General features: G+C 39.0%; 1 protein-coding gene across 2 annotated transcripts in view; it reads left to right on the top strand.

Annotated features, from left to right (window-relative positions):
• Positions 1–301: 301 nt before the first annotated feature.
• The window catches only part of RBMS3 (RNA binding motif, single stranded interacting protein 3), a 344868-nt gene continuing 333105 nt past the window's right edge, over positions 302–12064 (top strand). The window contains exon 1 of one of the 2 annotated variants that reach the window (XM_010007500.1): positions 302–465. In XM_010007500.1, coding sequence (XP_010005802.1) covers positions 323–465 — 143 coding nt within the window. In that variant the 5' untranslated portion in view covers positions 302–322. The remainder of the gene's footprint in view (positions 466–12064) is intronic. The other variant, XM_010007501.1, reaches the window with a different exon arrangement.

Below are 12064 nucleotides of genomic sequence, written 5' to 3'. Positions count from 1 at the left end.
AAGGCATTTCTGGCATGAGGTGGGTGCTTGTGCTTTCTGAACAGGCAGGGAGGGCAGGAGAAGTGTACCTGCAGTGCATAGCTCAGGAGTTACCTGGGTAAAGCACTTGGGCCCACCATGCTTTTATTTTCCAGTAACAGTCTTTTTGTTCTCTTTTTTTTTTTTTTTTTTGGCAGGAGAAGTGTACCTGCAGTGCATAGCTCAGGAGTTACCTGGGTAAAGCACTTGGGCCCACCATGCTTTTATTTTCCAGTAACAGTCTTTTTGTTCTTTTTTTTTTTTTTTTTTTTTTCAGCAGTCCTCTGCCCCAGCTCCCCACCCCATGGCTCCTCCCAGCCCCAGCACAAACAGCAGCAACAACAGCAGCAACAACAGCAGTGGAGAGCAGTTGAGTAAAACCAACCTGTACATTCGAGGCCTTCCACCCGGCACCACTGACCAGGACCTTATCAAGCTGTGCCAGCCGTAAGTGCACTTGAATTACTCTGTGTCAAAGCTAGCCTTTCAGTTTACACTTCTGTATGTTCACAAAAAGCCATCACAAGCCTCCTGTGCTTGAAAGTTAAGTGTTCTTCCTTCAGTTTGAACAGCTAATTAATGCCTGTTGAAAACCTGGCAATGAGTTTTGGGAGGCAGAGAGCTGAAGGCCTTCACATTGACTTCTGTTTAGTTTAATCTGGTTTCTTGCTTATGTTACAAGGAGAATTTGCATGGCAAGAAAATGTGCATGATAGCAGCTTTTATAGTTACAGTGATCTGTGAATCAAACAAAATATGGGTGTTCCCACCTCAGTCATTTATCTCGTCTTTTGATTGCTGTGTCACTAATTGCCAGGCTCAAAGAATGGGAAGTATGAAAGCCACTGAAGGTGGCCTTGTAGCCATCAATTAATGTCTAATTAACTGCAGTTCCACTGAAAAATGAAACTACCCTCCCTGTTTATCTTGAGTCATGACAGCAGATTGCACTGATAAATATCAGTTTTGTTGTGTTTTATTCCTATTGAAACTGGAGAGGCAGCAAACAGGAGCTCTTTGGTCCTTACGCACGTTTCCTTAAATGGTGCACCTTGTTACCCCTCCCCACCTGACTGTAGTGGGTAGTATGGGTAAAAATAAGAACCTTATTAGATTTCCAAAGTCTTGATTGTTATTGATGACATGTAGGAGGGGTATAAGCCAGTTTGAAATTCTAACCAGAGATGGACTGGGTGAAGTATAGTATAACACTTTTTTTTTCTTTTTCTTTAATCAAAGTAAGAACACAGAGATATTTGAAAAGAAGCAATCTAACCTTGTTATGGTAGAGAGCTGCAGTGTTTTTGCCATAGAATAGTCTTTTCCAAAAGACAACAGTGCCTCTGGTGTTTTTCATCACAAATCAGCCTTTCAAATAGGGATCAATAAATGAAGTTTGATAAAGTAAGGAACAGTCTGAGGCTGTTCTACTGACTTGAATCCCAATGGCTGTTGTTTTGAGCTGTAAATAGCTGTAAAATTTGGCGGGGTGTTACAATTTTATGTCATTCTGCCTTTCCTGATTTTGTCCAAAAATGACAAATGACTTTCCCTAACTACGCTTTATGTGGACGAGGCTGGCCAGGACTGGAATTACCAGTCTTACTGAAGTAGTATCTGAACTTTAGCAAAATTATATGAGTTTGAAACTCTTCCTGTGACTTTCTTCTACTAAAGCTGCTACAGGAAGAACTGGCTAACTGTTCACAGGAGTATAGCAATGCTGGTGGTTTTTCATATTTGATGCAAGCTTAATTGCAAGTGTACCTGCCTGACATTTGTACAAACTGCCTTCATTGACACTTCCTGCTTGTGACAGTCACAGATAATCCCAGTTCAAGGGCCAGAGCCTCAGTTGGTATAAATTGACTAGTCTGCTGATGATCAAAAAGCTGTTTTGCTATGCATCATTTTGCAGTCTAACCTGTTCTGAGTTTAGATAAATGCTTTCAGCTGATCAGGAATGTACTAGCTTTTCCTAGAGGAGCCTTATGGCTTTGGTGCTTGGTGCTGCAGCTGTGGAGAGAGGCTGCTATGAGCAGTGCTACTGGAATAATGAAGTTCAGGGAGCGTGTCCCTACCCTTTGTCTGCAGATGGGAAGTGCATATTGAGTATCTGAGAGCTTCCTTTCAGCAGTGTTGCAACATTTTTAACGTGCTCCGCTAAAATTAATCTAGTCTATGATTAGAGGGCTTTGTCTTGCTATTCTGGAGTTCCTGTGTGCTCTTTAAGGAAAATGCTGACATTCCTTTGGCTGAATAGAAGTGAGGAGAAACCAAGAAGTTGTTATTTTTTTTCAGAATATTAAAATATTTATCAAAGGAATAGGGCGAGAAGATATAAGGAAACTTAAACATCTGAAAACACAGTAATTTTACATGGCAACATTTAAGATTTAAAGTGATACATTGCAAGATATTTTCTTTACCTTTGCAGATGGTTGCTTAGTAGAGGTAGATAAAGGTCCAAATCCCTTCTCTCTTCCCCTGTCCCTCTCTGCACACCTCCCCTCCTCAAATTTGCGTAATGTGCTACAAGATGTGAGGTGAGAACCTGAATCCCAAAATTCCTATTGATAAACCACATTATTATTTTGCAGTACAAGATTTTTGGAGAGCTGTGTTTAAGGGTGGTATTCACCAAAGGCAGTGTATGCCTGAGATGCTGGTTCCCCTAAGGCTAGCTGTCAGGCCCTAAAATTAGCCTTTATGAACCCGTTTCCTCTACTCCAGCATGTGAGAAGGCTGTCAGCAGTACAACTGTCGCTTGTAATGTCTGACATTTGGCAAGTTCTAAACCGACAATATTTTGCTCTCAGAAGTACAGCGAATGCTGGAAATGTTCATCTACATTTATCTTATCCCATCCCATTGCCATGTTTCACGCCCTAAGCGATGTGTAAAATTCTTTTATTTAATTGCGTTTTCCAGGTGGGTTATGGAAGAGAAACCCTTTAATCAGAGTTGTGTGGTAAAGTGTGGAGATGTTTTAGTGAATCCTGCCTGCTTTTCTATATTTCTGCTGTGTGTTTTTGGGTGGTGTGTTTCACACACTAAACAGAAAACAGCAGACTGGAGTACTGTTGAAGTTTGAATTGCAGAGTCCAATGTCAGACATTTCTGACAAATGTTCCTACACTATCAAACCTTTATCAATTCAAGAGTAACCTTGTCACAGTAATCTGTCAAACTGGAAAAAAAGTCATCACAGGGTGTACAGAAGCTGAGTAAATAATAATAAAAAAAAAAAAAAACTACTAGAAGATTTTATTTTTGTGTGGTACTGATCCTCAGTATTCAACATGTGTCCAGGAAAGTTGCATCAAATTTTCTTTTGGAGCAGGGAGCTGTTAGCTTGGTTGCACTATATCCTTTGGAACTTTGTACAGTGACTGTGTCAAAAGTTACATCAAAGAAGAGTGAAAAGGAATGTCTAGCAAGCAAGAATCTGTTGTTCTTTTACCTATGTATCTTCTTCTGGATTTTCATAAACACTGAGTAATGGAATTTATAAAAATGGATGTTGGCATCTCTTAACCTTTCTTGAGGCTTTTAAAAAAGCGGCTTAATACCCCACTGTGATCATACTGGTAATCAGAACTTATTAGTTTAACATTTTAATTTTTAAATATTTTTTGAAAATAATAACAAATAGCACATCATTAGCATTTATTTCTCTTAGGTACAGAGTCTCTGCTGGTGCAGTGATACACACCATTGTAAATGTATCTTCCCAGTCAGAATATGTTTTTCATCAAAATAAGATAATCAACCTCAAGATGTAAAATTACAGATTATAGACTGAAAAACGTGCATGATTTGTCACTATACAAGTAAAGATAAATTGTTATAATTGAAAAATTAATAATTCGTCACTCTAATTTTCATGCCTGGTTTTCTATTTCATCCAGAAGAATTCCAAAATTGTCTTAAAATCATACACAAATGGCTTAGTTCCTGTTGATATACTGGACACATCCCATTCTTACTTACTACATCCCAGTGGACAAATTAAACATTTAAGGTTTATTACTTAGAAACATTTTTCATTTCAAAAACTTATACTCTGTTTCTCAAGATTATGGTCTTTCTGTTTGTCTTTTTTTTTACATTTTTGCATGGAAGAAGACTTAGACCAAAAAGGTTTTAAAATATGTTTTGGGGAAGAAAAAGTTAATTTTGGAAAAGAGATAGAAAATATTTCTTCCTCTTTCCAAATAATTTTGAAAAGTTGGGTTTAAACCCCCAACATCTGACTAAAAAATATAACCCTTGTGCATTGCATAATTAAGACATTAACTTATATTCAAAAGATAATCCTTGTCCATCTTTCACAGAATCTTTCACAGAATCGTCATGGTTCTTGATTCAGTCATGAATTTTTCATGCCCAGTCTGTAGTCTCAAAGAAAGATACCTCAAACTTCCAGTGGCTGGTAGTTTAAACTTCCTTATGATCTTTTCCTTAGTCCTCTCCCCTTGCATCTACAGTGTGCCTTTTCCATCTGCTTTGTTCTTACTGGATTAGTTGTCTCATCACCCTTCCAGTTTTGACGTATTTGTAGTCTAGGGTAAAATTAAAGGACTTAATTAAAACGGCATGGTAAACATGTCTAAACCTAAAGATCACCAAGTCTGTATGCTGCTCAGGGTGACTGTTGAAGATGATGAGACAGAATCTCCCAGTTAAATGGTTTTTCGGGAATGGGAAATCCCTACAGAATTGTGATTGTCACAACTTGCTTTTTCTAATTAGTTCTTTGATCCATATTTTGTGCCGATTACTGAAGGTTTTGGGTTTTGGTTTAGAGGTGCTTTTTGTTTGGTTGGTTTTTTGGTTTTTTTGGTTTTTTTTTTCCTGACACTATCCCTGTTGTCTCCAAGACAAGTCATCAGGTGTGAGATTTTAGCCTCTCATTACATTCTGAATGTCCTTGGCTGTCTCTGATGGAAGATCTGAATAAATATTCAGTCTGCCACTGTTTGGATTCTGCTAAAGGGCTAGCCCCAAGGATAATGGAGCTGAGGTTATTAATTAAAAATACACACATTACTTAACTCCTAGACTATTTTTGAAATTAACTGTGTGCATTCCTTTTGCCCCTACAGAAAACTACTGAGTTCATTGAGGTTTCAGAGGGGTTCAAGGTACCTTTCTGGACAGTGTCTTTTGTTATTAGCTGCACAAGAAAAACATTTTCAGTTAGACTGAGCTTTATAATAGAGCAAGTTCCTGATGGCCATTTCTGCCATCTGTCAAGGCATTAAGAGTTGGACATACCTGTTTATTTTTCTTTTCTGAAAATAACAAGAAGTCCATGTTATAGGAAAAATGATGAAATTATTTCCTGCATTAAAATATTAATTAAAAATAGTTACTGTGAACTATAACTAAAAGAAAAGTTAACCAAAATAAAATCCTAATAGTGAGCTCAAAACCAAAAAGACCAAAAGTACCCCTGGAGTAAAACCTTTGTTCTACACAAGTCAGGCCAAATTTGTTTCCAGTATAAACTGGTGTTCTTATTCTGGCCCTGGTGAAAGCAAAACGCAAAGTATCTGAGACTTACATAGTGGTAGAGTGTTAGTCTGTGTCTCCTGCTGTGTTTTTAAGGAGTAATCTTTGGAGATGTGAAGGAATTTACTGCGTTCTGTAACCTTGTGTAAGTTAATTCAAACAGAAGCATATAATCTACATCTCTTGTGTAATTAGTGTCAGCTGACACCATTGCTGTGATATAGCATAACCTGGAAGGGCAGGAAGGTGAGAGTGCTCTTTCAGTGGGATTAGCTCATATAGGAACCATGTGGTGTCATAGAGAGTAGTTCTTGCTTAAATCTTAGTGGATGTTTTGGTTTGGTGTGTTCTTGTATGAGAACTGTGAATGGCTCTGAAAAGAGATCAGTCTTCATGGGAAACAAAAAAATGTCCACACTTTAGTGCAAAGAAAAAACCTCCAACCACCCCACACCCCCAGATTTTCTTTGTTATTCTAAGTAAAATTGGAAAAGCAAGGTCCCAGGAAGGGTGTACTGTTAGGCCTAGCAAGGCAACGGTGACCTGCTGGACTAAATATGCTGATTCAAAGCAGCAAGGGAACATGATTTTGTTCCTCTCATCTGTTAATGTTTGTATTCAGACGAGAATGATGGGTTAGCTTGGAGAAATCTGTGTTCCTCTCAAGTTCTTTGTATCATGGACTTTTCCTACAAGTTTATTAAGAAGGGTAGGAAAGGGCAAATAAATACATTTCAGGCTGATACTTTTCAGTCAAAATGCCTTTGATGCTGAAACAAATGGTAAACATTAAGGATGTGTAAACTAGACATACAAGCAGAAGATCCTGATATTGTGGATATGATTTGTTAGTTCTTGCATTGAAGACATCTTCATAGTGATGTTGCTTATTAATGCTTTTAGAAACATTGTGGAGCTTTCTCTGAGTGAAAAGTGGTACTAGACAGTGAACTTGTATTTCATCTGAGTGACATCTTGTTTTTTGAAATAAATTGATTTACAGTTTTGCACTCAGTTATGTAAATATTCCATCTTTGCATTGTGTAAAAATGGGCATGGATTTTTTCTCCTTTACCTGATGTTGTTAACAAATTATTTGTACGTTCATTTCCCATTGAAATAATCTCCAAAATGCCCTCTATTTTTAAAAACAAACATTAAAGTTGCCCCAGTAGGCAATGAAATGATCCTCTTCTTACCTAGGCTCTTTCATCAGGGAAAACAAAAATCTAGATCAGCAAATGCCCACAGCACTACAGAGAGCTCCGTCTGGGATGTGAACGTTCCTGTTGTCAGGAAGAAAGGCAGAAAAATAATCTTTGTAAAGTAATAAATGAACACCTGCACTCTTCTCTGTTTTGAATGTGCCCGTCTTTTCACTGGAGTGTGACAGTGTCAATAAGAGTTTCTCATCTCCTTTCAAGTTGGATGAACCTGATTTAATGGAAGATAGGGGAGGAGACAGTGTTCTCAGACACTGCTGCTGAAAACATTTTTTTTTCTGATTAATTTTAATTAAAGTCCTTGGGGAAAGAAAACCCCAACAAAACACAACAAAACAGAGCTCATAACAGATATATTGAGATTTCTGTGTAGCAGTGTGAAGGGCATGACCGTAACAGCCACTTGTTTTGCTTACTGTGCAGGACGGTGCTGAGATAAAAAGAGGACAAACACACTTAATGAGGTGCTTCTGACCTGTTTCGAGATTAGCATGTTTCCAGTCTTTTCTTGTCCTCTTTCTTTCTCTACTTCTCCAGCATATTGTGTGTGCAGCCAGTCAGCCATGGCATCACCATCTATCCATGATACTATCATTCATTCCCTTATTGATATAAGCATTTAAGAGTTTAAAATTGCTCATGTCCAAAGGACAGACAGGCTCTGCACCATGTGTGTCTGTCAGACAAAAGCCTGGCTTTGTAATGTGGGCATTGCTCTGTGGAAGGGCCTTCATGGCCATGGGACTTCTGCCAGCCTGAATTTTCCAGCCTCTTGAGGTATTCTGGAAGACTGATGCTTGGTTTCTGCTTTTCACTGAGGAGGCTGGTTGATGCTCTGGAGGTTTGAGGAAGGTTCTTTCACTGCTTTCCTTCGATTTGCATAAGGTTGTTTGGTTGGTTTTTTTAATTATTTTTTTTTGTTTGTTTTGTTTTAATGGCAATAGTGGCAGTGAAAGTACTGGTTATTTTTGGTTCTTCTTTTTTGAAACTCATCCATGTCTTTTAGATCCACTGCATTTTTGGTATCTGTGCTCTTAAACTCAGTGGTGTCAAGTTCAATGGGTCTTCCTGATCTATTGTCCTTTGAGAACTGATGACAGCAGTGGGAGAGCAGAACCAATGCCTGTATTACATATGCAAAATGTGGAGAAGGAAGTAGGAAGTTCTCTGACTGCGGTGTGGCTTATACTCCTTAGGAGTCACTGACTTTTGGGAGTGGATGGAGCCATGCTGTTCATGTTCTGACATTTGTGTAGCAGAAATGCTTCTGTAACCTTTCTCTAGAAGTTATGATGCAGATAAAGTTCTGATCCATTTGAGGAATACATTGTCCTAAAGCTTTGCTGGAAGGAAACAATACCAGCTGTGCTTAAAAACCTACCTACCCACCTCCCTTCACCCCCTGAACAGGAATAACTTGGGCTCTGCTTCCAGCTAATGGCAGGAACCTTAGAGCATGCCTGCAGTTTCTATGCAAGGGGAAGTGGCTGGCCAACTTTGGTGGCAAAGCTATTGAATATTATCAGCATGAAAACAAAAATGTCATTGTGTTCAGCTGCTAGACTTTCTCATACTGTTCCAAACAAGCATCGACAAGAGTTCTGTGCTATGCAGAATGCAATGTCCTTCATTCCAAGTATTTGGTAACTTCCTGGAATTACTTGTGTGACAATCACTGCAGCTAGATTCGTGCTAAAAAATGAAAAGTCTTTTTTTTTTTTTTAAATGTTTGATAGAGAAGGAGTTTCTTAGAATTTTTGCAACTACGTCAGAGGTTTTATGTCTGCCTTGTTGTAAAACAGAGACAGGAAAGATGGCATGTTTTCAGCCTAATTTTAAAAAGATGTTGATCTGACAGAGATCTGAAGAGATTTTCTCTTTCTTTGCACATGTATTTTCTATGTCCCCCATCACGAGTCCTAAGGAAAGTAGAGACCTCTGGATTCTGATTCTCTTGGAAAGTACCTAGCCACAGCTCTGGATGCAACCCCAAATAAAATAATGAAGTTATTGGCAGTGTGGAAATATAAGTCCTATTCTGAAATGAGCTCTCTGTCAATAGAGACCCAGACTCATATAACTTCATGGAAGCACAGCGGTTTGTTCAAATAGCAGTTGTTGCAGGATCACAGCCATGTTATTGTTTCAGTGTAATACAGGTAATAAGTGCATCATTTATGGCTATTACTGCCTGGTGATCACATAGAAAAAACCCCAAACAGACATGCTTCCCTTACTTTAGCTTCCCAGTTCAGCATTTCCATGTACTCCTGGGGTTATAATCCAATTATGAAACTTCAATTATTTTCTATAATTCACTGATTCAAGAAGAACATGGACTTTTTAGCTTCCTTATAGTTGGGAACTAGTAATTAAAAGGGATAAAATAATTCAGATTCATAGAATTTAAGATCCAGAAGAAACCAAGGGATTGTCTACTAATATTTTCTGGTTGATTCAGGTCCTTAAATTTCCCTCATTTGCCCCTTGACTGAATATAGCAGTTTCTTTTGATTTAAAGAATGTGTTCCAGAAAAGCATACACTCTCAATCTGAAGATATGAAGGCAAACAGCAAAGCTACCACTGTTGCTAAGAGCTTGTTTCCATTAACTGCATTCCCTGGTCAGAATTTGTGACACACTTCCAAATCAACTTTCTGGCGTTGCATTTTACCTGTTGGTTCTTGGTGTAGTTAGATTAAGAACCTTTCATATTCTCTCCTTCTCCCTCTGTCTTTCCCCGGATGTATTTGCATGCTATAATCAAGTCATTTTTCAGACTTTTTTTCTTTAATAATCAAAATAGATGGAGCTGTTTAAGTCTCTGGTTATGCGACAGTTTTCTCCAGCCTTTAGATAACTTCGTCAAGGACTTCAGGGGTCATTTAAATGTTTTTAAAACTAAGTAGTTGAGGTTAGAAATAATTTCCTTCTCATGACTATGGAGATTTGTTATTATATATAGTTACGTAGTCTGTTTGTATGTGTCCTTAAGCAGATGAGATGGATCACTGGAACATCTGTATTCATCTAAGCAGGAGAAATGCTGCTCAAAAGCTGCTGTGGTGTCCCAGCAGTAGTGTAAGGAGTTGCAAAATGCTCCCTGTGGAGATCACAGTACACTGGTACTGGCACTAGTTAGTAGCTGTCACCAGTGTGTGAGGCAAGCTCTCAGTGGAGAAGTTAGCAGCCCTCCATAGCACCTGGAGTCGAAATGTCGCCAAGTAAATACATCTCTATCTTTTGAGACTGCCAAGTCACGGCAGCACTGTATAGGACTCGGGATGTTAAGCCTGTAAGAGGGATCTCAGCACTCTCAGCAGATTCTGGGGCTGGGCACTTTTTTCAGCCACTGGATCTGCTATGGCAGGTGGGGACATTGAGGTGTGTTCAACATGCTGAGGGCTCACAGGATTCAGGCTGTGTGCCAGCAACAAAGTGCTCATCACTTCCTAACAAGGTAGCCCTCCAGTCCTGCTATCAGGACGTCTGCAGCTGGTCTGCTTAATGGTATTTAGTAACAGTATGTGCAGTAAAGCATGCTCTCCTATTACACAGAAATCCACTAATGCTCCATCAAGAGTGGCGGGTAATTCAATCACACCCACAAAAATGATATTAACATAACATTAAAGAGCTGTGTAGAGTAGCAAAAGACAGAAAATTATGGAGTTCAGGCTTGAAACTTTATCCTTAACTCACCCATATTGTGCCAATGTATTTGGAAATTTCCATAGAGTGTGTGATTTTATGGAACCTATGGGTGGATTTTCTTGTTTGTCTGTGGAGGATTTCCTCCACTAACATCAGCCAGCATTAGTGAAAATTACATAAAAAAATCCTGGCACAATTTACAGAGCATAGCTAGGCAATGTGAGCTTTAAATATTAATTTCTTGGCTTTGGCAGTTTACTCACCCCAGCATTTTCAAGTGCTGTGTCAGGCATTAGCTGTGTTGACTTTTTTCAGACCAAGTTACAGTTCAGTAGCTAAGGCCTTCTCTCAATTTCAGAGTTAATTTTTGGGGTTAGGTTTTTTTTTTCTGTTCGACAGTCACTAAAACTATTTTGTTGTGTTTTAAATTCACCTTTTGATTTATAGACACTTGTCCTATTTATTTGAGAGAAATTCAGTGGAACTATGCTGAATTCTACTAAACAAAAACCGAAAAAACAACAAACAAAACCTGTCTAGCCATCACTGGGCCTTATTAATAATTTTCCCTCATTCTTGGTCCCACTGAAACTAGTAATGCAACTCAGAAAGCAAGATGAACTTCATCACATAAAAATCTTTGGTAGGAAATTGAAGAAAAGGTGTTGACTACCCCATTTTCTTCCTCATGGTTTCCAGTCCTTCATTGTACCTCACTGTAGCAGCAGGCACAAGGGGAAGTTCTTGCAAGGACCCCACGTGTCAAGGAGAAGGCAGGGAGTCAATATATGGTCTAGCTACAAGGTGTTTATAGAGAAGGCTTAAGCTGTATTATGATTACAATAATTTTATTTTTTTTTTTTAACCCATTGACATCAGAGCTGCCAAGAGCTATGGGGAGAATTGTCTGTCACTCCAGGGGTAGGACTTCACTACAATCAAACATGGGATTGCGGATCTCACAGAAACAGTGAAGCCAGCAGGTACACTGCTTGTAAAGCAGCTAAAGCAGCAAAAGGTGCAGTTAACGAATATTTTCTCGCATCTTTAAGGCAGGTTTTGCAGGCTGTGCTGAAATGCATTCTGCCCCTGCATACCGGTGCCCAAGTAAAATCAACATGAGCTCAAGTCATATCTGATTTAGAGTTCATTCCTTTGTGGCTCTGAGAGGGAACTACATGATGGTTGTTATTCAGGGAACATTTAAAAGGTGGAATGAAAGAATGACAGAAACCAGCAGTAATTAGTTTACATCCATAATAGCTCATTTGGACATCTCGTATGGTATTTTCTGGAGATGATGAACTCTTGGTATAGTTAACCTCTGAGGTTGTTCTGATCATGCCCCCATGACTTTTCTGTGTAAAGGAGCTGGGGAGGAGTGCCACTGTGTCTGTCTTCTGTGGTGAACAGAATGGCAAGATGGTCATCCATGACCATGCATAAAACAGCAGAATGACTCTATCCTAGAGGAAATCATTTTTCTGCAGAGAGCTGGGCTTGTAAAGAGTAGAAAATTTCCACTAAAGGGGAGGAAGAGGAGACCAAATTAGCAGACAAGGGATTAAAAAATACAAAGGCTTCAAAAGTGAGGGAAGATTCAAAAGGTTTTGTGTTCAAGGTGGATACCTCCCTTCCCCTCCCTCCCCCC

The sequence above is a fragment of the Chaetura pelagica genome, unplaced genomic scaffold, assembly GCF_000747805.2.
Source record: "Chaetura pelagica isolate M959 unplaced genomic scaffold, ChaPel_1.0 scaffold10, whole genome shotgun sequence".
NCBI lineage: Eukaryota > Metazoa > Chordata > Aves > Apodiformes > Apodidae > Chaetura > Chaetura pelagica.
This window is presented reverse-complemented; position numbering and strand designations above follow the sequence as displayed.